We start from the raw sequence: 25170 nt of genomic DNA on the forward strand, positions 1-25170 counted from the left end.
TCAGCTCTTAATTGACTTTATGTATACAATTTTTACAATTTATAAAGAGAAGTAAAAAAGCCACAAGAATTTCTCCAATAAGAAAAAAAAATTAAAGTATTCGCATACTAGCCTTGATTGTTTCTTCAGATACTTGGTTCTGTAATGCTTTCAAAGCTTCATCTTTCTTCATATTTTCCTTTTCCATTTCCTGAAAACATACAGATTGGTAGGAAAATATAAGTATGAAAATAAACATTTTACCATTAGTAACAGGATGATTAGATTTAATGGTATGTTACAGAGACATAAACTTACCCCTTTGCTTTCTGTCAAGAGTCTATCTAGTGATTCAAGATGATGTTGTTTGCACATTATATCTTGTTGCAACATGGACATAGTCTTTTCTTGTTCTTTAAATTGTTGGTCTTTTTTCTCTAGTTGAGCTTCAAGCTAAACATAAAAACAGGATTAATTTTAATATAAAAATTTTTAAATTTTGAAATAGTTAAATATAATACATGTGAAGCTACCACTGAAATTACACAGATTTTTGCATTTTGCCAAATTTTCTTCAGCTTCTCTCCTTATAAAGAAGAAATGAAATCACATGCCTATTTCTTCTCCCTTTCCTCCTTCACCCATACTATGCTGAAATTGGTCTCTATCATTCTTAGGTATGTTTCATTCTCATATGTTTTTTGTGTGTCTACAAACAATATGTAATGTAGTTTTCTGCCTTGAAAATTTACACAGATGATATCAACACCTCTAAGTTTTGGCAACTTGCTTTTTCCACTCAATGTTATTTTAGATATTTATCCATGTTCATATATATGGATTTAGTTCATTTACTTTAATTGAAATACAAAATTCCATTGTAAAATAAATTACAATTTGTCTGCTCTTCTAAGGAACAGCTAGATATTCTTTTTCATCATTACAACAATGTTGCAATAACATCCTCTGTATATATCTCTTTATGTACATCTGTAACAGTTCCTCTAGCACAGACTATGCAGTAGAAGATTTACCAGTTGTACCATATACGCGTTTCCGATTTCATTAGGTATTTCTCTTTAAAGTGCATCAAAATTTATACTTTCATTAGAAATATAAGAATTCTCACTTCTTGCAACTTCACCAATAATTGGTGTTATCAAACTTTCAAAAAACATTTGTAAAGACAAAATATGAAATTACTGAGTATGTGTATGTGTATGTATATATATTACACAAATATTACACAGATACATTCAAGTATGGAAATAATGTGTTATATCTACTGATCTATATCACACATACATAACAACATATAACGAGAATATGGTAGCAATAGGGTTAACTAGAAAATATTTACACCAAGGAACTCTGAAAACAATCAAATGAAAACAACACATTAAAAAGTCCTTTTAAGCAACTTATTCCAGAAAGGGCAAAAATTGCAACTTAATCTTTCCACTAAGCATAGTGAAAAAAATAAATTCTGTGTTCTATTAAACAAGGAGAAGAACATTTTTTAAAAAGGTATGAAGATTAACTCCAACAGATAAAGCCATTTAAAAGAATGTTAAATATTACTTTAGAAATTTCTCCTAAAACATGACTACAATGAAGGAAATTTTATAAGTAAATAAGATTAAATGATGTTATAGCAGATTTTCATAGGCTCTGACTCCTCAATTATCAGAGAATCCCTTTGACAAACTTATCTTGCCAATTCTCTGCAGCACTTCAATATTCAAGATTTCTTTCTTTCTTTTTTTTTTTTTTTTTTCGGGACAGGGTCTCTGTCAACCAGGCTGGAGTACAGTAGCAATTATAGTTCACCGTGGCCTTGAATTCCTGGGCTTAAGTGATCCTCCAACCTCAGCCTCCCGAGTAGTTAGTACTAAAGGCATGTACCACCATGCTCAGCTAGTTTTCAAAAAACATTTTGCAGAGATGGGGTCTCACTATGTTGCCCAGGCTGGTCACGAACTACTGGACTCAAGCAATGCTCCTGTCTTGGCCTCCCAAAGTGCTGGGATTATAGGTGTGAGCCACTGTGGCAAGCCCAAGGTTTCAAATATATCTTTCTAGAATTTCTGTCAGTCTCAGATTAATACTTGAAGAATTTATCAGGGATAAACTCGTTTGAAAAATATTTATTTTCTAAATGAGTAATTCTACTTTTGAGAATCTATTATGAAACAATGTAAAATATGAAAAAATAGCTTTACAGTAAAGTTTACAAAAAACCAGTCATGATTCTGAAAAACAGGAATAACTCAAATGACATTGTGTGAAATGCAGCTACTAAAAATTATGTTGACATGTGTTTGCATATATATATGTACTATATACATGTAAGTTTGCAAAGATGGTGAGAAACTTATCTGGAAGATACAAATTAAGATTTTAACAATAATTCTAGATGGTAGGTTTTTAAAAAATTACTTTATACAAACTTCTTTTCTTTGCTGGTACATAGTTCTGATTAACACATGCATAGATTCATGAAACCCCCACCACAATCAGGACACAGAACAGTTCAGTTCCTTCACCTTCAACATTCCCTCATGTTGATGCTTCATAGTCAAACTCACCACCCACCTTAACCCCTGGCAATCACTGAACTGCTGCTCTCTAGCCTATAGCTTTTGACATTTTGAGAACGTCATCGAAATGGATAGTTGTAAAATATGCAACATTTTGAAAGAGGCTTCTTTCACTTAGCATATTGTGGAGATTCACCCATGTTTCTGCCTGTATCAATAGTTGATTCCCTGTTATTACTGAGTACCAGGAGGTACTAAAATTTGTTTATCCATTCACCTGTTGAAGGACATTGGGTTGTTTCCAGTTTGGGGCCATTATGAATAATGCTACTATAAACATTTGTGTATAGATTTTAGTGTAAACATAAGTTTTCATTTCTCTAGGATAAATATCTAGGATTATTGGGTCATATGTTAAGTATATGTTTAATTTTATAAGAAAATGTCCAGTTGTTTTCCAGAGTAGCTGCACCGTTTTGTATTCCAACCTGCAATATTTTAGGATTCCTACTGTTTTGTGTCCTGGCCACATTTGCTATTGCCAGTCTCTTTTTCTCTCAGCATTCCAATAGGAATGTAGTGGTATTTCATTTTGCTTCTAATTTGCACTTCTCCAATGACTACTCACGTTGAGCACTTTCATATGCTTAATTGCCGTCTGTATATCTTTTTTGGTGAAGCATCTGTTCAAATCTTTTGTAAATTTAAAAAATTGGGTTGTTTCCTTTTTGATACACATTGAGAGTTCTTTATATATGCTGGGCACGAATTCTTTGTTGGATATGTGATTTAGAAATACTTTCTCCCACTCTAGCTTGACTTTCCATTCTCTTAATAGTGTTTTTCACAAAAGTTTTGAGTTGATGAATTCCAGTTTAACAATTTTTTCTCTTACAGTGTTTTCAGTGTCATAACTAAGAACTCTTTGCCTAACGTAAGGTCATAAAGATTTTCTCCTATACTTTCTTCTAAGAATTTTAGAGTTTTTAAAATTTCATATTTAAATTTATGACCCATTTTGAATTCATTTTTTATATAAAGTATACATTGAGGATCCACTTTTCTGCACTCGGATGCCAAACTGATTTGGCACCACTGGTTGAAAGATCATCCTTTTTCCATTTTGAATAGCCTTTCTACCTTTGGCAAAAATCAATTGAGTATGTTTGCTGGGGCTACTTCTAGACTTGTCTATTCTGCTAAAACCAATATTTTGATTACTGCAGCTTTATAGTAAGTATTAAAATCTGGTAGCATGAGTCCTCCAACTTTTTTCTTTTTTTTTTTTTTTGAGACAGAGTCTCCCCAGCTAGAGTGCAGTGCGCAGTGGCGTCATCATAGCTCACTGTGGCCTCAAACATCTGGGCTCAAGTGATCCTCCTGCCTCAGACTCCTGAGTAGCTGGGACTACAGGAGCATGCCACACTGCTGGCTAATTTTTCTATATTTTAGTAAAGACGGGATCTCTTGCTCAGGCTGGTCTCAAACTCCTGAGCTCAAGCAATCCTCCCGCCTCAGCCTTCCAGATTGCTCGGATTACAGGTGTGAGCCACCGCGCCCGGCCCAATTTAGTTGTTTTTCAAACTTGCTTTGGCTGTTCTAGTACCTTTGACTTTCTACTATAAATTTTAAAATCAGTTATCTGGCCAGGCATGGGGGCTCATGCCTATAATACCAGCACTTTGGAAGGGAAAGAGTTTAAGAACAGCCTGGGCAACATAGTGAGACTCCATCTATACAAAATTTTTTTAAAAAATTAGCTGGGTGTGGTGGCACATGCCTGTAGTCCCAGCTACTCAAGAACCTGAGGTAGGAGAATTCCTTGAGCCTGAGAGCTCAAAGATTGCAGTAAACAGTGATTGCACCACTGCAGCCAGCCTAGGGGACAGAGTGAGAGCCTGTCTAAAATTAAAGTATTATAAAAGAAATAAAATATCTATGTATACACAAATTATTACTGGGATTTTGATTAGCAATGCATTAAATTTACAGATCTATTTGAGGTGAACTGATGTCTTAAATATATTGAGGCTTCCAACCACAGAAATGGTTTTTCTCTCCATTTACTTAGGTCTTCTTTGATTTCTTTCAACATTCTGTAGTTCAGCATATAGATGTTCCACATATTTTGTTATATTTATACCTAAGTCTTACATTTTTGGAGCTATTGTAAATAGTACTACTTTTGAAATTTTGCTTTCCAGTTGTTCATTGATGGTATATAGAAACACGCCTGATTTTTGTACACTGACCTTATTTGTAGCTTGTGCCCTTGCTCACTTACCAGTTTTAGATTTTTGTAGATTCTTTGCAGTTTTTTGTGTAGGTAATCATGTTGTCTGCAAACACGGACAGCTTTATTTCTTTCATTCCAATCTAAATTTTTTTCTTTAGAGAAACAGAGCCTCTGTCACTGAGGCTGGAGTGCAGTGGCACAATCACAGCTCACTGCAACCTCGAACTCCCGGGCTCGAGCAATCCTCCCACCTCAGCCTCTGCTGGTGAAAAATTCTCTAAGTTGTCCTTCATCTGAGAATGTCTTTATTTTATCTTCATACCTAGAGGAATATTTTTGCTGGATATAAAATTGCATGCGATTTTTTTCCCCCTCTTTCAGCACTAAAAAAAAAAGTACTTCTGTCTTCTTACCTCTATAATTTTTATGAAAAATCTGTAGTAATTTTAATTTTTGTTCCCCTACATCCAGTGTCATTTATCTATGGGTGCTTCCAAGATTTTTTGTTTTAGTTTTCAGCAAGGATTTTGATGTGTGTGGAAGATTTCTTTTCTTTATCCTCTTTGATCTTGTTGCATTTGTAAATTTATTTCCTTCATCAAATTTGTGATGCTTTCAGTCATTATTACTTCAAATACTTTTCTGCAACAACCTCATTCTCCTCTCCTTCTTTGACTCTGATGACATGAATGTTAGACTTTCTGATATTATCCCATTGGACCTCAAGATTCTGTTTAATTATATTCTAAATCTTTTTTTTCTCTCTGGTTGCTCTGAATGTCTATTGCTCTATATTCAAGTTCACTGACTTTCCTTATATCAGTTCCATTTTGCTATCTAGCCCATCCAAATTACAGTAGTTCCCCTAACTGCAGCTTCACTTTCCAAGGTTTAAGTTACCCACGGTCAACCGTGGCCCAAAAACATTAAATGGAAAATTTCAGAAATAAATAATTCATTAGTTTCAAATCACATGTCATTCTGAGTAGTGTGATGAAATCTCATGCCATCTCACTCTCCAGTGTATCCACACTGTATATACTACCTGCTTGTTACTTACTTAGTAGTTGTCTTGGTTACCAGGCAATTGTCATGGTAGTATAGTGCTTGTGTTCAAGGAACCCTTATTGTACTTAATAATGACCCCAAAGCACAAGAGTAGTGATGCTGGCAATTTAGATATGCCAAAGAGAAGCCATAAAGTGCTTCCTTTAAGTGAAAGGTGAAAGTTTTTGACTTAATATAGAAAGAAAAAAATTGTATGCTGAAGTTGCTAAGATCTATGGTAAGAACAAATCTATCCACGAAAATGTGAAGAAGGAACAAGAAATTCATGCTAGTTTTGTGGTTGCACCTCAAACTGCAAAAGTCATGGCCACTGTGTATGATGAGTGTTTAGTTAAAGTGAAAAAGGCATTAAATTTGTGGGTAGAAGATATGAACAGAATACATGTTTTGACTGATAGCAATGTGCTACACCAGAAAGCATTCAGCATATACAAAGACTTCAGCAAGGGATCCCCTGAAACAAGTGATAACAAATCATTTATTGCAAGTAAGAGATGGTTACACAGATTCAGGAATAGGTTTGGACTGAAAAATATAAAAATTACTAAAGAGGCTGCATCTGCCTATGAAGAAGCTGCTGCCATATTTCTGGCAGAGCTGAAGAAGTTGATTAAGAAGAAAGGATATAATCCAAAGTAAGTCTTCTTAATTTTAATTTTTTTCTCTTTTTTAGAGATGAGGTCTTACTCTGTTGCCAAGGCTGGAGTGCAATAGTGCACTCCAGCACTGAAGCCTTGAACTCCCGGCCTCAATAATCCTCCTGCCTCAGCCTCCCAGGTTGCTAGAACTACAGGCACAAACCACCGTGCCTGGCTAATTTTTCTTATTTTTTTATAGAGACGGGGTCTTGTTATGTTGCCCAGGCTGGTCAAATCTTCAGTTGTGATAAAATTGGGCTCTTCTAGACGATGCCCAATAGAACCTATATTCATAAAAGTGCAAAGGAGGCACAAGGGCATGAGAGAAAAAGAGACCACATTCACTTTTATTATGGTATATTGTTATAAGTGTTTTATGTTATTAGTAGTTATTGCTGTTAATCTCTTACTGTGCCTAATTTATAAATTAAACATCATAGGTATGTATGCATAGGAAAAAACATAGCATTATATATGTAGGGCTTGGTACTATCTGCGGTTTCAGACATTCAGTGAGGGTTTTGGAATGTATCTCCCACGGATAAGGGAGGACTACTATACATATTTTTTTACATAGTCTTGTATTTTGTGGCTTACACCTTCTTTTTTACTTTTAACCCAAGGTTAAGAGTGCCTCTATATCCTTTTTTCCTCTCAACCAATCTTCAAGCAACTGATATTTCTGGGGAAGTAAGAGTCTACAAAATCACTCTCACTTTAATGTCAAAAAATAGCGATTAAAGCTGAAATAGAAGGCATACTATATTTAAAAAAAGCATTGAGAAAATGACTCATAAGGAATAGGGTTCTAATTATAGCTCTTGCCACTGACTTTTCTGTGTGTATTTCCTCAACTAGAAAATAAAAAACACTGGGCTCGTAATGTTTAAGGTTCTTTTCAGCACTCATATCCTAAATATTACTTACTCTTTCAATCTGCTTTTCCATTTCTTTATGCTGTTCAAGATGAATTTTCTTTGCTTTTTCAAAGGCTAAACAAATTTTCTCATGCTCTGTATTGATATTGGTTTCTAGACTTCTTATCTTTTCATTCTTTTCCTAGAAATATAAAACACTTTAAAAGAATATAATTGAAAACTAGTTTTACATAAAAGTACATCAGTCAAGCATTAAATGTGTCATATTCTTTAAATCTTTAAAGAATCACAGTAGTTAATATTAATACTTCAAACTTTAACAAAATGGCTGTTTAAAAATATTTTATTAAAATGAGATTAAACTATTTAAAAATATTGAAAAGTGTCAAAGAACTACCATTTTCTTCAATTCTATTAGGATAAAAATGAGAAAACCTGGATAACAACTTGCCATACAGGCCTATTAACTTAAAAATAGAGAAATAAGAAATGAATGATCAGAAGAGTTTAGTAGAATTTATATTTTCGTATTTCGTATATTTCATAATAATGATACTAAAACAAACATGCTTTAACAAATTAAATGCCTAAAAGTCATAGTAAATTTGTAACAACAAAGTTAAGCTTTACCATGAGCTCCTGTTCTAGTTCTGCATTTTTTGCAGCAACAGAGGAATAAGCGACTATTTTTTCTTCCAGCTGTTTCTCTAGAGTTAACAGTTGAGAACATTTCTTTGTCATCTGAAAACACATTGGAATTTAAATATAAAATTATTTTTAAAGATAATGATTTTGCATCCTAAAATTAAATACCTATTCTTCTTTTCAAAGTTTAAATACATTACGGTAATAAACGTTTGGGATACAAAGTGAATAACATTTTAATCTACATAATTATAAGTACTTTAAAAAATAGGTGACAATTTAGAAGAAAACCAAATAGTGAAAGGAAAACCAGGGATATGATATCACTTTTTCCGTCTATGTAATACATAAGTAATTTAATTCAGACCCCTACATCCAAATAGGATTATACCCTAACCTATTTTTTTTAAAGTAGCTGTTAAAAACTGAAATAACTATAATAAAATGTTAACAGCAGTTATTTCTAGCAACAGAATTATCAATGGTTTATTTTCATCTTTTTCCCCTTCTGCATTTTCATTTTCTTCTACAAGACTATATTTTTGTAATTATAAAAAAGTTATTAATCTAAGTACTTGACAATTTTTTTTCCTCCCTTGACAATTTTCTAAGTAAGTTAGTAGCTATAATTAGACACTGCCTAAAATCTCCTGTTCCATGATTAACACACGTTTCTATCCCACAGGTCTTTTCCTTGGCCTTGGCTATAGACTTTTAGATGAAAAAGCAGACATTTAATAAGTGCCCCTATAGATGACTGCCTCCTCTGGTTTGAAGGTCGAGTATAACATATACACATGTTGTCCTGGTCCACAACACCTAATCAGGCACACTTGCCCTTTCCTCAGTGAAAATGGAGACCATATATTCACAATACACACATTCTCCTTCTCAGAGTGTAATTCATAGCATATCTGCATCAGACTCACATGCAGTTGTTTAAAACTAGAGATTCTTGTGCCATATCCCATATATACTGAATCAGAATTACTGGAACAGGACCCAGAAATCTACATGTTTAACAGGCTTCATAGGTGGCTCTGAGTTTGCTAAAATTTGAAATCCTCTATTATCACTCCTTTTCTTCCAACTACATAATCCAAATTCTTTACTTACAAACGTGTATTAACCATATTAACTTATAATGCAGAAGAAATAACAGACTGCAATGCAGTATTAGTTTCACCAAATTTGAGACCTTTTAGGTCATTAGAGAGTATTTTCCTACTTTTAACATAGGTTAAAACACAAAAGTTTCCAAATATAAACTTAAAAGGATTTATAACTCATGAGGTACCATTTTGTTTGAACTTATAAATCTGGTTTTAAAACACACAGTTTTTATAAAAGTCTACAACAATACCTTTTTTCCTATCTCAAAATTTAATACATATACCCAGCTAATTCCAAGCTTACTTCACTTTCTAGTTTGCTAGAGTTCGAAGCTTTCTCTAGCAGCTCCTCTTGAATCAGCTGAAACTGACTAGTTCTGTGAGCCATGTTCACTTTCAAATCGGAATTTTCAGCTTCTATTTGTATCAGCTTAGTACGTAGTTCTTCTATTCCAGTAGCAAGTCTTTGCCTCTCTCTTTCATATTGCTTGTTCACAGTATGTTGATTTTGATCTTTTATATTTTCTGCTAATAAACATGAAAAGTGTTCTGAATAAGACTTCAAGAATAAAAAACTTTTTAAATAGTTGGAAGATTTAATCATAAACAAAGTTTAGTTTCTGATCTAAAGAATACTGAAAGGGATGGAGAATGAGACATACAATAGGGAAAATATAACTAAAGAACAAGTACTTTCTAAACTACTTTCTAAACAAGTACTTTCTAAACTAACTAAAGAACAAGTACTTTTTACGGTGCTGGGCTTACACCTGTAATCCTAGCACTTTGTGTGGCCAAGGCAGGAGGATTACCTGAGGCCAGGAGTTCAAGACAAGGCTGGGCAACATAGCAAGACCCTGTCTCTACAAAAAATACAAAAATTGGTCAGGCATGGTGGCACACACCTGTAGTCCCAGCTACTTGGAGGCTGAGGCAGGAGGATCGCTTGAGCCTAGAAGTTTGAGGCTGCATTGAGCTATGATGACACCACTGCACTCTAGCCTGAGTGACAAAGTGAGATCCTGTCTCCACAAAAATAAAAAATAAAAAAATAAGAGAATATTTTTATGTACTGTATGTAGATGCAGGTTCAAAAGCTACAAACAATGAATCCTTCCTAGTCCCATCTTCCTTCTCTCCAAATAGCTGATGAGAATTCAGTAATGCTTTGAAAAATTACTGAAGGTTATCACAGGAAGTTGACTATACCCTTTCTCCACTATAAAGCTACATTAATATATATGTCCCATTTCAAGGTAACTGAGCTTTCAGGAGTGCTTTGAGGTATAAGTAGGTGATTACACAAGAATGCACACAGATGTGGAAACAAGTAGAGATGCACTTTGCCTTCAAGGGTTATATAAGCAGCCATTTCCCATCAATTCTCCACATCCATAGTATGTCACTTACTAGGCTATCAATCTGTCATCAGCTCTGTTCTTCCTTGATGTCACAAAATCAATGGCATTATATATACATACTACTACCTCTAATATAATAACTATCACTCCCTCTGCTAATCCCATGATTCTCTTCCTTATTCTCTCTCATCACTTAGATATTCGATTTCTCTGCTGTAATCTCTGCTGCTAACAGCCACTATATTTGAAGATAGACTGTGATAAGCTAAAGATGCATTCATTACTCTAGGGCAACCACTAAAAAAGTAAACTAAAAAAGTATAGATAATGAATCAATAGTAAAGAAAAGAGGCCAGGGATGGTGGTTCATACCTGTAATCCCAGCATTTTGGGAGGCCAGGGCAGGAGGATTGCCAGAGGCCAGGAGTTTGAGACCAGCCTTGGCAAAATAGCAAGACCCCACCCCTACAATTTTTTTTTTTTTTTTTGAGATAGGTTCTCACTTTGTTGCCCAGACTAGAGTGCAGTGGTTTCATCATAGCTCACTGCAGCCTTGAACTCCTGACCACAGCAATCCTTCTGCCTCAGCCTTCCAAGTAGTACAAGCATTGTGGGACTACCACCATGCCTGGCTAATTTTTTAATTTTTTTTTTTGAGACAGAGTCTCACTTTGTTGCCCTAGCTAGAGAGAGTGCCGTGGCATCAGCCTAGCTCATAGCAACCTCAGACTCCTGGGCTCAAGCAATCCTACTGCCTCAGCCTCCCAAGTAGCTGGGACTACAGGCATGCACCACCATGCCCGGCTACTTTTTTCTATATATTTTTAGCTGTCCAATTAATTTCTTTCTATTTTTAGTAGAGATGGGGTCTCACTCTTGCTCAGGCTGGTCTCGAACTCCTGAGCTCAAACAATCCGCCCACCTCGGCCTCCCAGAGTGCTAGGATTACAGGCATGAGCCACCGCGCCCAGCCATAATTTTCTAATTTTTGAGCCCAGAAATTCAAGGTTACAGTGAGCTATGATCTCACTAGTACACTCTAGCTTGGGCGACAGAGCAAGTCCCTGCTCTAATAAAAAAAAATAGTGGAGAAAAAAATTGAATGTTAAAGTATACTTGATGCAAAAGAAGGCAGGAAAGATGAACAAAATGGAATAGAAAACAAATACCAAGATGGTAGATTTAAATCCAAAAAGATCAATAGTTACATCAAATGTAAGTGATCTAAACATTCCAATAAAAAAGCAAAAAATGTCTGCTTGGATATAAAAATAAGATTCAATTACACACTTTCTATAAGAAACTCACTTTATATATAAAGACAAGGTTAAAAGGATAGAGAAAATATATCAGGCAAACACCAATCAAAACAAGCTAGAGAGGCTATATTAACTTCAAAGTAGCCTTCAGAATAAACAATATTACCAGGAATTAAAAGGGTTTGAGCCCACTCAGGGACACAAAAAAGTAGGGGGCAGAAGGAAAGAAATTTAATAAAAGGGCCCATTCGACAGGAAGATATAACCATTTTCAATTTGTATGTATATAATATCTTTAAATACAAGAAGCAAAGATTGACAAAACTAAAAATATGAACAAACCCACATATATAGCTGAAGATTTCAATTCTATTCTCTCAGTAATTGATAGGATGAATACATAGAAAATCATTAGAGATAAAGAAGACTTAAATGACACTCACCATCAACCAACTTAACATGGTTGACATTCAAAAAATACTCCAACCAATAACTGCAGAATGCACAATTTTTTCAGGTGCACTTAGAACATTCACCAAGATAGACCATATGTTAGCCAATAAATAAAGTCTCAAAATATTTTTAAAAAATGAAGTCATGTAGGCCGGGCGCGGTGGCTCACGCCTGTAATCCTAGCTCTCTGGAAGGCCGAGGCGGGCGGATTGTTTGAGCTCCGGAGTTCGAAACCAGCCTGAGCAAGAGCGAGACCCTGTCTCTACTAAAAATAGAAAAGAAATTAATTGGACAACTAAAAATATATAGAGAAATTAGCCGGGCATGGTGGCGCATGCCTATAGTCCCAGCTACTCGGGAGGCTGAGGCAGGAGGATTGCTTGAGCCCAGGAGTTTGAGGTTGCTGTGAGCTAGGCTGACGCCACGGCACTCACTCTAGCCCAGGCAAAAGAGTGAGACTCTGTCTCAAAAAAAAAAAAAAAGAATGAAGTCATGTAGAGTATGTTCCCTGACTACCACTAATGACACAAGAGTATCTGGAATATCTCCAGATATGTGGAAATAAAATAAACACAGCCTATGAGTCGAAGAAATTACAAGGGATATTGAGATATTTTTAACTGAATGAAAATGAATATAAAACAAATTAAAATTAGTAGGATAGAGTCAAAGCATTGCTTAAGGGGAAGTTTTTACCCTTAAATACTTAGATGAGAAAAGAAGAGGGACTTAAAATCAATAATCTAAACTTTTAACTTTATAAAAGTTAAAAAACAAAGAAGAAAATTAAACCTAAAGTAAACTGGCAAGGAGTACAAGGGAATCCTGATGGAGATATGTCTTGATTGTGGTATTGGTAACAAGAGTATAAGCATATTAAAAAACAAATTATGTGATACAACTTACCAAGCTGCATATTTTAAACGGGCACATCTGATTGAATGTAAATTTCATTTCAATAAACTATAAAGAATGATGCAAAGTCTAAGATTTCTGAAATAATTTTTGCTGTCTTATCAGACCATAACTAGTAATAACACATGATCCAGTATGTTTGATAACAGAAACCAAATAGTTGATAATCCAGTTCTTTAAAAAACTATCATCAAGAACTGATTGTAATTTATTAAAACAATTCAATATAATATACTTACCTACTTGACTGCCACCTAGTTTTACAGGTTCTGTTTCTAAACTATTTAATTTGCTACTTTCTTGGCTGTCATTACAAGTAATAAAACTCTGAGATAACTGACTTGCAGTCAGGTTTGCATGAAGCTTTTGAATTTCTGCCTCTTTTATTGCAAGCTTAATCCTGGCACAAAAGAAAAGAAGTAAAAAAAATTAAAAATATCTCTTACTGTACTATTTTTTACCTTTTAAGTTGGTAAAAATTTTTTAATTTTGACATTATTCATTTCTTAGGGAGGATATGGAAACTTCTATATACCACTGGTAGGACTATAAATTGGTTCATCCACTTTACAGACTTGATAGTACCTAGTACAATTGAAAATGTACATATTCAATGACCCAGAGATTTCACTTTTAGGAATATATACTAGAGAAACTCTCATATAGATGTACAAGGAAACATGTATACAGATGTTCTTTACAGCTGTGGTCCCCAACACAAGGGCCCACCAGGCCGCACAGCAGGAGGCAAGCTGCAGTGAGCTAGGGAAGCCCTACCTGCACCCACAGCCACTCCCCATCGCTCCATCACCACCCAAGCCCCACCCCGTGGCAGATCAGCGGGGGGATCAGACCCTCATGGGAGCGTGAATCCCAACGTTAACTGCACATGCGAGGGATCCAGGTTGTTTGCTCCCCATGAGAATCCAACACCTAATGATCTCAGGTAGTGACGCCGCCCCACCCAACCCCCTAATGTCTATGGAAAAACTGTCTTCCATGAAACCGGTCCCTGATGTCAAAAAGGTTGGGGACCACTGCTTACAGCACTGTTTGTAATAGAAAATAACTAGAAACAAGGTAACTATCAATAAAGGGATGCATAAATAAATAACGACATAGCATAGAATCCCACACAGCTATTAAAACTAAACTAGCCACACAAATCCATCCATTGATCAATGACTCTATCTCAATACGGATAAATTTTTAAAATGGTGCTGAGTGAAAAAGCAAAATTACAAACAATATAAACATACAGTACATTTATATTCATGTGTGTGAGGGCAAACATATTTAAAATGGTAGAAAAATACACATCTCATCTTTTGGATACTTAGGGGGAGAATGGAACTAGCAGTAAGGATCAAAAGGTATTATCCATCCTGTAATGTTTTATTTTTTATTTAGAGAAACAGATTTGAAACAAGTATCACAAAATGTCAAGAAGAATTAATTCTTAGTTGTGGAATCACAGACATTTGTTATAATACCCTCTGGATTTGTCTGTATATTTTTTAAATTTCTCAATTAAAGATCTCAATTTAATTACCATTAAAAAACATTCTATTTGCTATAACTTCAAAATCTGAAAATTATACCTCAATTCCGAAATCACCAATTTATTTGCCTCACAGCAGCCAATGCAACTGTCTTCCTTTTTTGACAAACTACTCATCTGGTACTTAGAAAGAGATGATTTAAAACCAAATATTTCTCTTTTTAACTGCAAGTTTAAAAACAAACATATAAAAACTTTCAATATGCAAGTGGAATGCAATTGCTTTTTTATTCATAACCCTAAGTGTGAAAAATTATATGAATTTCATAAAAATAATCTAAGGTTCATCAATAGGAGAATATATAAGTACATTACGACATATTAATATAATGGGAAAACTACAACAGTTAAGATAAATCTGAGTTATATAAGTCAATATGGATATATCTTATAAAATAATATTGGGTGAAAAACAAATTACAATGGCAAACATAGTATTTTTTAAAATATACTACAGAATATATATATTTTTAGATGCATCTATATGTGACAATATTTAAAACATGGATGAGAACGATACACATGAATTTCAGAATAGTTGCTACTTCTGAGGAGAGAGGAAGAGAACTGGGATCTGATAAGGTACATTAAGAAGCTTTATCTGTAAAATTTTATTCTAAAAAATCTAAAGCTGGGTAATATGTATCCCATATTTTGCAAATGCTGTGCTAGATTGGTCTCTATACTTTTCTGTATGTTTGAATAACATATAATTTTAAGAAACAGTTATTAAGAGGAGCAAGTAAAACACTTAATGACTACTACCTTCAAACTTTAACCAAATCACACCTTCTAGAAATAAAAAAAAAAATCACATTTCCTGATCATATCATTCTTAGCACTGTATGAAACACATGATCAAGCAACATTACCATACCACCTTCAGAATCATGTATCAAATAATTCTTGACACTGAGCACAAATGAGAATGTCAATTTAAAATTGCTATCTACATGTCATTACTTTCTAATTTCAAAAGCAAACAGTATATTAAAAATCTAAGCTAATAAACAGCATCCTAGGAAAGCAGATATAACAGAAGAACTAAGATTCATATGTTCTAGTTTAAATTCTGCTACTTGACAGTTGGGTAAGTTATTTATTTCCTTGGATCTAGATTTCTTTACCAATAAAATGATGGTATTGAATCAGATGATTTCTAAGATCCCTTTTTGGTTCATAATTCCATGTTTAATAATAGTTTAATATTGGTAAGATTTTATCATTTAGTCTACCATACAACCATATGTGAAACCAATCATATTATTTTTATCTCTAGTTTTCCCCTGACCTTACCTTTATTTAACACCTATTTATAACAAATTCCTGACACAGGTATAGTTACCTTCTTCCTAATCTCACTTATCTATATGGTCACATATATAACTCAAAGAGAAAGGGTGGCAGACCATTATCAGAAAAACATTTTAAAATTCTATGCCATTCTAATAAGTACATGAAACATTGCTCAACATTAGCCATCAGAGAAATGCAAATTAAAACCACAATGTAATACCACTTCACACCCACTGAGATGGCTATAATAAAAAAGATAAGACAATAACAAAGTTTTGGTGAGGATGTGGGAAAACAGGAACCCTCATAAATTGCTGGTGAGAATGTAAAATGGTGTAGACATTTTAGAAAAGTTTGGCATAAATTTACCATATGACCCAGCAATTCTATAATTCTACTCCTGGGTGTGTACCCAAGAGAAATGAAAACATGCCCACACAAAGACCTGTAAGCATTCCTGAGAAACTCTGGTTCTCGAAAATAAAAAAAGACTTATAAGTAAATATTCATAGCAGCATTATTCAAAACAACCCACAAGTGGAAAAAACCCAAATGTCCATCAACTGGTAAATGGATAAAATGTGGTATATCTATACAATGAAATCTTCAGCAATAAAAAAACAAAATACTGATATATGTCACATCATGAATGACTCTCAAAAACATTAAGAATGCAAAAGACCACATATTATATGATTTCATTGATATAAATGTCCAGAAAAGATAAATCTATAGAGGCAGAAACTATTAGTGACTTCCTAGGGGTGGGTGTGGGTACAGGGACTAATTATAAATGGGTACAAGTTACCTTTTGGGGATGACAGAAATGTTTGAAAACTAGATTATGGTGATTTTTACAAAACTTGTAAATTTCCTAAAACTCATGGACTAGCACACTTAAAATGGGTTAATGTAATGATATATAAATGATATCTCAATAAAGCTGTTTTTAAAAATAATTTTGTGCCATTCTTATACATGGCACCTGAGAGACAGAGAAAGGGTGGTATAGCAGAATGGTAAGTACAGGGAAAAAATAGAGATTAGATAGAAAAGAAATTGATGACTAAAAGCATAGACAGGTAGGAGAAGCAGCTACTAAGCAACCACAAAATGATGGTCTTTTGTAAAACACTTCAGTAAAATGTTTCTCTTCCATTATATAATCAAGTATACTACATTTCTTTTCATACATACTTACTGGCAACTGGGATATAAGTTTTTCCAAACTTCTCAGTTCTACCCTTGAACTTTCAATTTCTTGCTGACACAGATCCAGTCGCTCATTTTGTGTTGCCACACGGACCTTTAATTCTCGGTTTTCATTCATTAGAGAAAATTTTTCTCTAAGTATTTCATCTTTGTCCTCTAACTCACTTTCTAGTGCCAGAATACTTTGCCTAGATTCAGTTAATTGTGCCATGACTTCTGAATTTTTCACTGCCATGATCCTTAATTTTTCTTTTCCATTGTTATTTTCTTCTTTTAACTGCCTACGAAGAACAAAGAATAAAAATGAAAATAAAATATGCATTCATTTTCAATAAGCATATTTAGTTAATCTCACTTTTAAAATTTTTTGAATCAATATCTGCTCACATTTACTGAGTGCCTACTTTCTGCATGCCAGGTACTCATGACTTTATGTAGTTGGCATTATTATTATTTCCTTTTTACAGATGAGAAAATTGAGGCATTAAAAAGGTAACGTAACTTTCCCAATGTCTCACAGAAAACAGTAGGGCAAGACCTACTGTCTTGGAAGTATTTCTGTTCTGTTTAAAATGTGTAAGACAGGAAATCTAACTCCAAATTCCCAACACAGCATTGTGCAGCATCAAGAAAGTTTTGGATACTGTAAGGAAAAATCACAAACTCTGTAAGTTAAAGTCTAATCTACCATTAATAGATTATTAGGTAGTAATATTTTTGAATATATATATCTATCTATAAAAACATGCCAAATATTAGAACAATCTTATGCTTAGAATTGTTACTGTATTTCATCAGTTCACTTTTTCACATCACTGAAATTGGAATGATCAATAGTTCCCTAAAAGAGCTGTCAGCTAAGCAGTAGTTGCAATGTAGTTTCATGCCTATGTATATGTAAACATCAAAAGAACCTGCATTAAAACTAGCAGAATTGGTGTATGTAAATGGGAAGAAAAACCAGGAGATAACAATGGAGCACTTGGAACCCACAGAAACAAATGCTTGTGGGGAGGAGTGGGATATGTGTTAAATCAGATACACAGCAAGATTCCTGAAACAGAAGTCAAAAGTCACCAGGCATGGGGGTTTAAGCCTGTAATCCTGGCAGTTTGGAAGGCTGAGGCAGGGGGATCGCTTGAGAAAGGGAGTTCGAGACCAGCCTGAGCAACATAGAGAGACCCTATCTCGACAAAAAAGAGAAAAAAGGAAAGAAAAATTAGCTGTGTGTGGTGGCATATACCTGTAGTCCCAGCTACTCAGGAGGCTAAGCCAGGAGGATCACTTGAGCCCAGGAGTTCAAGGTTACAGTGAGTTATGACAACACCACTGCACTCCAGCCTGGGCAACAGAGCAAGACCCTGTCTCAACAATAACAAAAAATTGGCACTATATAATTGTGAAGTCAGTTTTAGGGCACAGCACCAATGACTTTTGTTCTTATAATGATTCTTTTAAGAAATACTGCATCAGCAACATTCTTAATGGCACAGAGAAAGAGGTACTGTGTTCAAAAACATGGACATTTTAGAAGGGTCAGATTCTAAATGTGAAGTTTTAAGAATATCTTAACCAATTTATTTCACTTATATTTTCCTTTTTGTAGAAAAGTAACATGATTTAAGAAATCACGTCTAAGTATAATTAAGAATTCTTTTGTAAAGTATAAAACAAAAATTTAAGAGATAAAGCACTATATCATAGTGCAATTAGCAGCATTTTTCTTTCTTAAAAGTGTATCTTGCAACCAATAATATCAGATTCTAGGAAATACTCTAGTTAAGGTAACCATTATAAAAACTATCTTTATTCCCTCTACCTTGGCAAAAGTACTAAATGTACTACCTTAAGGAAAGTATGTTAAAACTAGATAAACCAGTTATTCTAATTGTTCCCTACTCCCCTGTTTTAAAATTAACTGTCTGAAGTGATAAGAACTAATTAATGTTAACCTCTGAAAGTCGTCAGGGATTAGTTCTGAGCGGGCAACATGATATACTAGAGAGAGTATAGGAATCAGAAGACCTTGATCAATCTTTTTCTGACTTTGGCTATATAATGGCTACTCTCTGAGCCTCTGTTTCTTCACTTATAAAATGAGAAGGTTGGACTAGGTGATTTTTTTATGATATGAAGAATTATTTTTATTAGAGCATCTGTTATTATACATATTTTACTAGCTAGCTAATGTGGTCATACTATAAGGACATTATGTCTGTGTTTATTTTCTCTAAATATATGGAAAGCAAATGTATCAATCAGTATTACTCTATATTTACAACTATACTGGGATGAACACATATTTTATTTCACTTATAATTCAAACTTTATACCTAGAAAACATGAAGCCTATCCTTCTACATAATGTAAGCCCATAATTACGATATACAAAATATGATGTTTTAAAACATTTCAGCTGTTTTTCTATTTTAACACAAAAGTCCTTTTTCTACAACAGAATACTGTACCTTAATTTCTCTTTCAGAATTTCAACTTCACTTTTATATAGACCACACTTTTCTTGTAGCCTTTTATTTTCTTTTTCACAGTTAATCAGGTTTTTCTCTAATATTTCTTCTTCAGCTTGAACCTAAAACAATAATTTATGTGGACATGTTAATGTCATAAGTTTAGTGTTTCAAACTAAAAATGTAAGCAGTGATTTGAGAAAGAAGCAGAAGAATGGACTAAGTACTTCATACATTTAAGTCCCAAGCCTTAGAGTGAAAGAGAGCAAAGTGAAGTTCCTGAGCAGTAACAAAGGAAAGGGAGGGGGATGTTACTACCTGTCTAGAAATCCTTAAAAGCCCTTAACAGGTGGACAATAGCACTGTCACCTGAAAGCAAAAATGCTCTGGCCTCACATGGACAAGGCAAGCAATTCATGTAGGAATGCCACATCAAAATTACTAAAGACTAATTTCAGTGCAAATGTTCCAGAGAAGTTATTTTGAAATTTCAGTCACAAAATACTCCCACTGAAATGGCAGCCCAAAATGTAAAACAAATAAAAGTCAAGCACCCAGGGTGGAGGGATAAGTGGAGGATTGGGCAGATCTGCTCCAATTCCTTTGTTATATCCACCTAATTACAGGGCTCTGCTAACCACAGTCAGAAACTGATAATCCTAAGGAAAGGTCTCTTTTCTCTATAAAGTCCTCCCTCTCCCCAAGGATACTCCTACTTGGTATTCTACCTCTTCCTACAGATAAGGTTATTAAAAATTGCTTCTCAGATATTCCATTCCCACAGGGACCTTCTCCAAGGCTTTCAAAACAGTGATCTGATTAACTAATTCACACTTAAGATTTCAATACCTAATGAGGTCTCAATGTTTTATACAGCTAAGTGGTATTTACAGTTCTACTATAAAGGAATGGCCTCTTCGTAACCAAACAAACTTTTCCCACTTTGACTTTAGTATCTAACATAGTTGATAACTTCTCGTCTAAGCTCTTTTATCCTTTAGCTATCATGATGATATTTTACTCGATTCTGGCCACTTTTCTTTTCTTTTCTACCTTTTACCAACTGGTCATTTTTACTCTGCTCTTCTCTTTTTGCATATTCCCTTCGAAAATTTTAGCTATTTTCTTGACTTACCTTATTATAATTATGGTATGAGAAACACTCACCCCAAGTTTCCAAAATCTCTCCTATCACCCTTGTGCTATGAAAATCACTTCAGCAACATCTTATCTTATAAGACTAAAGACTATTAACTCAAAATCATTCAATTCTTCTTCTTTCTTCCACCTAAAACTTTTACCTTTATTTTTTTTTTCAATTGAGACAGAGTCTTGCTCTGTCATCCCGGCTAGAGTGCAGTAGCGTCATCATAGCTCACTGCAACCTCAAACTCCTGAGCCCAAGCGATCCTCCCACCTCAGCCTCCCAAGTAGCTGGGACTACAGGTGCATGCCACCATGCCACCACACCCAGCTAATTTTTTCTGTTTTTAGTAGAGACGGCGTCTCTTTCTTGCTCAGGCTGGTCTCAAACTCCTGACCTCAAGTGATCCTCCTGTCTCAGCCTCCCAGAGTGCTCAGATTACAGGTGTGAGTCATAACACCAGGCCTTTTTTTCTGTATTTTTACCCACTTTTTCCCATAAGGAGAAGGAAAGTCCTTATTTTATTAAAAAATATCTCCCCTCTGCTTTTGGACTATCATCGTGCATATCCTTCAGGGCCTTTGTGCCATCTTTTATTCCCTAGAATTCCAGTATATTTTTTTTAGTTCAGAATACATTCTCAGACATAATTCCAGCATCTTCAGTCTCCCCCTCCAACCCCCTCCACTGACTACTGTCCTTCGAATCTGCTAATTAATATGTTCAGGGTATCCCTAGTCCTAAAATCCCTTTTTCTTTTTTTTTCCTTTTTTGAGACAGTCTCACTGTGTTGCCCGGGCTAGAGTGAGTGCTGTGGCATCAGCCTAGCCCACAGCAACCTCAAACTCCTGGGCTCAAGCGATCCTTCTGTCTCAGCCTCCTGAGTAGCTGGGACTACAGGCATGCGCAACCATGCCCGGCTAATTTTTTTTCTACATATTTTTAGTTGTCCAATGAATTTCTATTTTTGGTAGAGATGGGGTCTCGCTCTTGCTCAGGCTGGTTTCGAACTCCTGAGCTCAAACAATCCGCCCGCCTCGGCCTCCCAGAGTGCTAGGATTACAGGCGTGAGCCACCGCTCCCGGCCTAAAATCCCTTTTTCTTAAGCTAGCTTTTTTCTACCATTCTATTCACCACCACTCCCCTTATTTCCTCTTTATCTACCTTATATAAATAGTCTGTTAGCTATCTCCACTGTCTCCCTTTCCATTTCTTCCATTTCAGAGGTTGTCCCTTCTGTCTCTATTACTTTAATAAAGTTGCTCTCTGCAAAGTATCCAGTGACTCTCTGATTATAAAAACAAATAGCCCTGTCTCAGTCCTCACCCTTTTTTGACCAATTTGCATCATCTGGCACTGAAAACCATTACCTTGTTTTAAAGATGCGCTACTGCATTGGCTTTTCGTATCATACATTCCTGATTCTCTAACTTTTTGGTCATTTCCTCTCCGTATCTTTCATAAGCTATTCCACCGGTTTTTTAACTATCTCCCAGGGTTGTATTCTTCATCCTGTTCTCACTCTATATAAACTCTGTCAATGTCTAAGGCTTTTACCACTCAATTAAGTAGTGTCAATTCTTAAATCTATAGTCCTAATACAGATTTCATTGTCTAAGACCAGACTTGTAGATACAAATGCCTATTAGAAACCAACTGGATATTCTACAGACATTTCCAAAATAGAACTCATTATATTTTTTTTCCCAAATTGTCTATTTTGATTCATGATGCAATCATCCACCAGTCTCTCAAACCAGCAACCTAAAGATATCCCATACTTCTCCCTCTCTCTCTCTTACTGCCTGTTTCTAATATATTTAAGTGGTCACTAGATCCCACTGATTCTCCAACTTTAAAATCTCTCATATCTATCTCCTCAACTCCATCATCTTCAATATCTCTTGCCTGGTCTTTCGGAGTCTCCTTGGCTTGTCTCTCGCCTCTCAAATACATCTTCACCTGATATCAGAGTGAACTTTCTAACACATAGATTTGATCATTTCCTCTGCTTAACACTGTTCAATGATATACCACAATCTTAGAGATACCCTAACAGTGGTGGGGAACCTGTGGCCTTCTGATTTCAAGATTGTTCTTTTTTAAGCATCAATGGAGGCAAGAAATGTTTCATCTTTCTCTGCTACTTCCCTTTTAATGAAAGGATTTGTTCTGTAAAATTTGGATTCAGTCAAAAGGCCACACTTAAGGACGTAGAAGGCCACATGTGTCCTTAAGGCCACAGCATTTCCTACTCTGTGAAGCCTTTTTTTTTTTGAGACAGAGTCTGGCTCTGTTGCCTGGGCTAGAGTGCCGTGGCATCAGCCTAGCTCACAGCAACCTCAGACTCCTGGGCTCAAGCGATCCTTCTGCCTTAGCCTCCCGAGTAGCTGGGACTACAGGCATGTGCCATCATGCCGGCTAATTTTTTCTATATATATTTTTAGTTGTCCAGCTAATTTCTTTCTATTTTTAGTAGAGACGGGGTCTCACTCTTGCTCAGGCTGGTCTCGAACTCCTGACCTTGAGCGATCCTCCCGCCTTGGCCTCCCAGAGTGCTAGGATTACAGGCGTGAGCCACCGCGCCCGGCCTTGTGAAGCCTTCTTTGAGCCCATCAGAGTTTATTAAACCCCCCTTCATCCTTCCTTACCATACCCACCACTTATTTTATTATATTAAATACTTCTTATTCCAAAATACTGAAATTATTTGTTTACATACTTATCAATCTTACTAGACTGTGAGCTCTTTGGAGTAGGTGTCATGTGTTATATATCACTGACTCTCCCAGAGACAGGCATAGTACCTGGCATGTAAAAGGAACTTCATAAGTGTTTAATAAGTGAATACCCATTAGTTACCTATACTCTGAATCTTCTTATTCTGTCTTTCTACTTAAACATTCTTTCCTCTGGCCTTCTACCTTTCTTTGAACAGAATCACTAATTTCCTCTGCTTTAATTACTGTCTCAAAAGGGAAGTCTCCCATTATCAGTATCTCTTTACCAGACCTCCCTCTGAGTTCAATATCTGAATGTCCAATTTGTGGCATTCTTCCATACAAATTTCATTACTGTGTGGTATTACTTAAAAATATTAAATAAATATAATACATGCATGGTAATAAAGTCACTGCATTTCTGTATAGAACCAGTTCAAGGAAGCTTCCCTCTGAGAGGAAGAAGCAAGCCCCTCTCAGGGTGGTAGGTCAAGGGAGACAACTTAAAAGTTACATAATCTACACTGTCTTCATTTTCACTGAGGTGATGGAAATGAGTTTCCTGCTTCTACTTCTCTAGCTCTACCCTCTGCTTACACACTTCATTTTTCTTTATATTTTGTTCCTTCTTTTCTTTCTACTCTCTTCCCTCTTTAGAAAAAAAAGCTTTCTGCTGATAATAAAAAGATTGGTGGACATCATCCTTTACTAATATTTATAAATTCTTTATTCAGTGATTTTATTATGAATGAGATCATAAAAATTACTTTCAGCTTCAACCGTAGATACACATATTCTAGTTATATCTACCTTTATTTTTAGAATATGGACAGTAATATAAAACACTGAATTTGCACAACTGCCTCTTACCTTTTCCAGTTTTTCAGCCACTTTTTCTTTATATTGTTGGAAAGCTTTACTCAGCTCTTCAGCATTATATAGTGCTTCATTTCTTTGTCGTTCAGCTCTAAAATTTAAAAAGTGATAATGAATAGAAATAAAGAATGCTCTAAAGCACTGAGGAGTGTCAAGGAAAAATAAGAAGAATGCTCTGTGCATGCTCTGTATTTGAATAGTTCAGTTCCAAAATAATCTTTAATTAATTACAAGAAATAATTAAAGAGAAGCAGATTTCTCTGTACTAAAAAAGAATATTAGACTTAAACTGTAAAATGAAGATTATACTGTAAAAAATTTTCTCATTCTATAGATATGAAAAATAAAATAAAATAAGAATACTTATAAACTTTGAAATATACATAAATTCTTATGTGTTGGAAGTTTTTCCCCCATGCCTGGAAAAGATGGATTAGGGAAGTAGTCTGAGGCTGGATAATAAATTTTCCAAGGTTAGGTATTACATAATCAGTCCATTGTCTGGAATTTTAAGGACACTCAGTAAATTCTGTGACTTTTGCAAATGTCAAGTAAATTTTCAAAAAGATATTTCAAAAAGCAGTAACTTCTACTAATACAAGATATAAAAAGCTGAACAACAAAAAAATCCAACCACTACTAAGCACTGTTTAACACAATAAGTGCCATGTGAGTTGTAGTTAACTCACGCTAGTTTTGAGCCCAGGGCCTAATGAAACATGTAACTCACACATCTCTTCACCTTGGGAACCATGTGAACTATTTTTCAAGTTGCATATAACTCATGCACAGAAAACAATAAAAAAAAT

General features: G+C 35.0%; 1 protein-coding gene across 1 annotated transcript in view; it reads right to left on the reverse strand.

Annotated features, from left to right (window-relative positions):
• CCDC18 (coiled-coil domain containing 18) overlaps positions 1-25170 on the reverse strand; it is a 166668-nt gene that overhangs the window by 118757 nt on the left and 22741 nt on the right. Inside the window, exons 7-16 of the mRNA XM_012661015.1 lie at positions 24356-24452; positions 19622-19743; positions 17143-17434; positions 14686-14810; positions 13324-13484; positions 9401-9624; positions 7970-8080; positions 7389-7520; positions 298-432; positions 113-190 (exon numbers count right to left, since the gene is read on the reverse strand). Coding sequence (XP_012516469.1) covers positions 113-190; positions 298-432; positions 7389-7520; positions 7970-8080; positions 9401-9624; positions 13324-13484; positions 14686-14810; positions 17143-17434; positions 19622-19743; positions 24356-24452 — 1477 coding nt within the window. The remainder of the gene's footprint in view (positions 1-112; positions 191-297; positions 433-7388; positions 7521-7969; positions 8081-9400; positions 9625-13323; positions 13485-14685; positions 14811-17142; positions 17435-19621; positions 19744-24355; positions 24453-25170) is intronic.

The sequence above is a fragment of the Propithecus coquereli genome, unplaced genomic scaffold (genome assembly GCF_000956105.1).
Source record: "Propithecus coquereli isolate 6110/MARCELLA unplaced genomic scaffold, Pcoq_1.0 Scaffold7, whole genome shotgun sequence".
NCBI lineage: Eukaryota > Metazoa > Chordata > Mammalia > Primates > Indriidae > Propithecus > Propithecus coquereli.